We start from the raw sequence: 4194 nt of genomic DNA, 5'->3' as shown, positions 1-4194 counted from the left end.
CCGGCAGGATGAATATTGCTAGTAGCATGATATGCTCAGCCGTAATCTTAATCATAACATTTTCCGAGGCTTACTGTTCGGACATGTCCCTGAATGTTCTGTATGTTTTTAGATACACACCACTAATCAACAGCCACACACTTTAATTTTCTCCATGTTTTGACTACTGCTCTGGTCAGCTGCCAAGCTGGCATATCAGGTGACGTCACGGTTTGACGTTGCCTGTGTAGGATGGGGCTAGCCCAACCAAGTGATTAAATTGTATAGGCTATTAGGTTCGGGGCTTTTTCCATCTTCCGGGCTGCCTGCGCGCAGTACTGGAGGTGGAAGATGCCTGGACGTGTAATGTTAATTCTTGCCTGTGACCTTTTGAATAAACCAGCGCGGTTATATTTTTTATATATCCAAGTGGTCTGCGTCGTCTCTGAGTTCCTGGTTGAAAGAACTGGGTAATATCTTTCAATTCAAAGACAGGTAACGACTCTCATCGATACTGGGCTATAACGACTCAAGTCATTAGGGCATATTGTTGGCCCTCAAAGGACTGAAACACCACCGAGGGGGATAAATATCTCCGGCTCAACACCAGTCAGTCAGAACTGATGAAGCCTCTTGGATGAGAGGTGAAACGTCTTCGACCTAGAAATCTAGTCCAGTTGATTTTTTTTTTCAGCTTACAATGACCTGGATGACTGAGAATCTGCACAGACATATAAATCCTGAGACTTGTAGGCAGAAATTCCGCTCCCTGGAGGTGAATCTTGATGAAAGCCCCAAAGAATTGTATGCAAGGCTTAAGGAACTATACGGGAAGTGGATCCAGCCAAATGGTAAAACTATACAACAGATTGGTGAAACAATTATTTTAGAACAATACTTGAGAAGGATGTGTCCAGAGTTACAGGTGTGGATTAAGGAGCATGACCCAGAATCTGTGGCAGAAGCAGCCGCACTGGCTGAGGTGTTTGTGGCTGCTTGGAAGAAGAATAAACCATGGAGTTATATTGCCTGGAAATCTACTAAAGACATTCGTAATTTGACTGTTCTTCAACTCCATCATAAGCACGAGTGGGGAGATTTTTCTGGTGAGGGAGAACCAACCAGTATAATTACCTTTAAAACAGCATGGTAAACTGCCAATTTGTTACTTTTGTGGGCAAAAAGGGCACACTAAGCCAGTTTGTCCAAAAAAACCTGAAAAACTAACTCAAACTAGAGCTCAAGCTAGGCAGGCCAACATTCACAAACCCTCAGTGCCCTGCCTTTTTTTGGATGCTGATCTGGAGACTGCACCCGGGAAGTCACGGAAATCACGCAGGCAGAGAAAGCAGGAAAAATTCAAACGCACTGTTGTTCAATCGACAGTAGATCCTACACCTGATGCATATGTGGGTTTTAAGATTACTAGCAGCATGGCTGACATGCAGCACAAGGATCCACATCTAGTTTCATTGTTACAGAGAGCACAAGAGAGGGAATTGGGCACTGAGCCTGACTTTGGTATGACTGAGGAGTTTTTCCTTCAGAAGGGAGTGCTTTATTGCCAGCATGGAGCAGTCAAGCAGCTAGTTGTGCCTCAGTCTGTTCGGGATGTTGTGCTTACTTTGGGTCACTCTATCCCTTGGGCCGGCCACTCATGGCTGAGGCCCAGTGGTACCAGAAGTAGGGGTGTTCCGATTGATCGGTTGCCAATCATAATCGTCCGATAATTGCTTTGGGAAGTTTGATCGGCTGTCTCTATAATGGCCGATATAGAAAAGCCAATCAGATGACGCAAAACTCGCAAGACAAGTTTTTTGCACGCTGCTAAAATAGCTTCTCCAGTTTGGCAATTGCCCCAAGCAATCTGCAACCTGTGTAACAAGCAAATTCCACGAGGCGGGAAAGCACCTAAAGCATTTTAACACCACAAACCTCATCAGACATTTAAAGGTTAGTCACGTAAAGGAACATGAGCAGTTTTCAAAGTTAAGCGCTAAGAGAGAGTGGGAGAGTTCAGCAACTCGCGTGACAGTCACTCAGCTGTCAGTAACAGATGTTTCAAAGACAGCAACCCTACTGCAAGGACAGTAAGAAGCATAAAGAAATAAACAAAATAATGGAATTCATATGCCTAGATCATCAGCCGCTGTATATTGTGGAAAATGAATTGTTAGGGCTTTTTGGCAGAACAATAAAAGCCGCTTTCCTGCTCTCGCACAAGCAGCACAAACCTACCTCTCTGCCCCATGCACAAGTGTTGATAGTGAGCGACTTTTTAGCACAGCAGGAAATATCGTGGATGAGAAGCGCAACAAGCTGTCAGCCAAAAATGCGGAGATGCTTATATTTATAAAGAAAAATCTGCCCTTGATGCAAGAAGTAAGCTACTAATCTACATTCTCTACATCACTGTTGCTCTCTCTACCTCTCTACATGCCCACAAAATCTGACTGAGCTTCTGAGAAAAAAAGTAACTACTTTAGAATTTATTATTGATTCATGATGCAGAAGCCATCATGATAGTGCAGTTGTGGTTTTGTTAGTTAACTGCCTTTCTTCTTGACATCCCAAGAGATGTGAACTTGCAATGGCTTGTTAGTCCTGCCCTGAGAATAGAGTTAAAGTTGTAGTTGATAGAAACGGATACAGATATGGAGATGCAATTTTTTGTTATTTGTATTTTTTTATTTATTTTTGTTGTGTAATTATTAGCTGTGGTCCTTAAAGTAAATTAGGAAAAATGAGGGCTGACTTGAAAAAGTGACTTGAAACACAATTTTGACTATAGCTTTTTTTGTTGCAGTTTTTAGTTAAGTTTTAAGTTAAAGTACTCTAAAGCTAATGTCAAAGACTTTGTTCTGTTATTTTTTTTATTTTTACATAATCAACAGGAAAGTTGTATTTGTCAAGCTCCAAGCTGTTCCCAGTTGCTAACCAAGGCAAGCACAGGCTGCTATGTTTTAAGTTGAAGTGTTGCACATGTTTCTTGCCAATAAATGCAGTTGTCAATTCATGATATTCCTCTTCTTGTAATTTCAATACTTAATTTACATTGTTGTTAAATATAGTTTAATAAATAATGATACATGATAAGGCTTCAAGTAGACCCTGTAATCGGTGATCGGTATCGGACGATACAGCTTCTATTGATCGGAGATTGGTGATCGGCCCCAAAAATCCTGATCTGAGCACCCCTAACCAGAAGACATCCTATGATCGGTCAGCCCAACAGAGGACTTTTGACCAGGGGCAGAAGGTGCTGGTATTATTGCCATCAGAGGAGAGTAAGCTCCTGGCAAAGTGGCAAGGGCCTTTTGAGATTCAGGAAAAGCTGGGACCTACAATTCCCCCGCCCCCCAATCCATGGACCAGGAAACATGGTAACTCAAAAGAAAATTTACACATATTAACAATACAAAATTAGTAAAACGTGCATGCTCATTGATCAATTGTGTATGTATAACATCAAAAAATATTTATCTGCAACTAAACCTACACACATAACAAAATTACCCACCCAAATCCATTGCTGGTGGTGGTTTAGGCCCTCACATGGTGAAGGCCAGGACCGAGGTCCCTGACAGCTTGCATACTTGTTGAATAAAGTTGATTGATTAAAAGATATTTGAAAGAAGAAACCATTTTTGCTGCCTGATGGCAAAGGTATCGAACAATTTGGTGACAAAATCTTAGAACAGAGAGGATAATATCTGGAGATCACAGGGTATGAGGATGAATGTTGGGGTTAACTGCTCAACAGTATAACAAGGTGCAAGGCCTGTTTTATCTTTAGAACCAAATACATTTTTAAAAGTTAATTAAGAAGATGTTAAATGTGGCAGCCAACAAATGCATCAATGGCAGTCTTCAGAGTTTTAAAGGATAGAGAGCAGTAGTCTCCACACTGAATATACTGTAGCAGGTTCCCCAGAAGCTACTGTGTATTGATTTCTAATAGACTTAAATGGAATCAGATTTTCAAAATTATGTTTTTAGATAAGTTCACTTGTCTGTCTTTTGTGTTTATAGATAAAACCATCTTGGCTTTTGAGAAGTCGGTGATGTAGGGTGCATTGTGCGATAGTGGCAGCAACAGTTAGCTGTTCAAACCAATGAGGCTGACAGCTTTGAGAGTTAGGGTCACCTTTCGGCAACACCTGCAGCCACATCTGTATGCATACCTATAATTGGTGCCTTTAAAGACCTGCACTG

The 4194-nt window shown here is 41.4% G+C and overlaps 1 protein-coding gene across 1 annotated transcript in view; it reads left to right on the top strand.

Moving 5' to 3' along the window:
• The window catches only part of dhrs9 (dehydrogenase/reductase (SDR family) member 9), a 9787-nt gene extending 5723 nt beyond the window's left edge, over positions 1-4064 (top strand). The window contains exon 5 of the mRNA XM_020594740.1: positions 4012-4064. Coding sequence (XP_020450396.1) covers positions 4012-4049 — 38 coding nt within the window. The 3' untranslated portion in view covers positions 4050-4064. The remainder of the gene's footprint in view (positions 1-4011) is intronic.
• Positions 4065-4194: the final 130 nt, after the last annotated feature.

The sequence above is a fragment of the Monopterus albus genome, unplaced genomic scaffold, assembly GCF_001952655.1.
Source record: "Monopterus albus unplaced genomic scaffold, M_albus_1.0 scaffold24.1, whole genome shotgun sequence".
In the NCBI taxonomy this organism is placed as follows: Eukaryota; Metazoa; Chordata; class Actinopteri; order Synbranchiformes; family Synbranchidae; genus Monopterus; species Monopterus albus.
The sequence above is the reverse complement of the archived record's forward strand: the minus strand, read 5'-3'. Positions and strand labels throughout refer to the sequence as shown.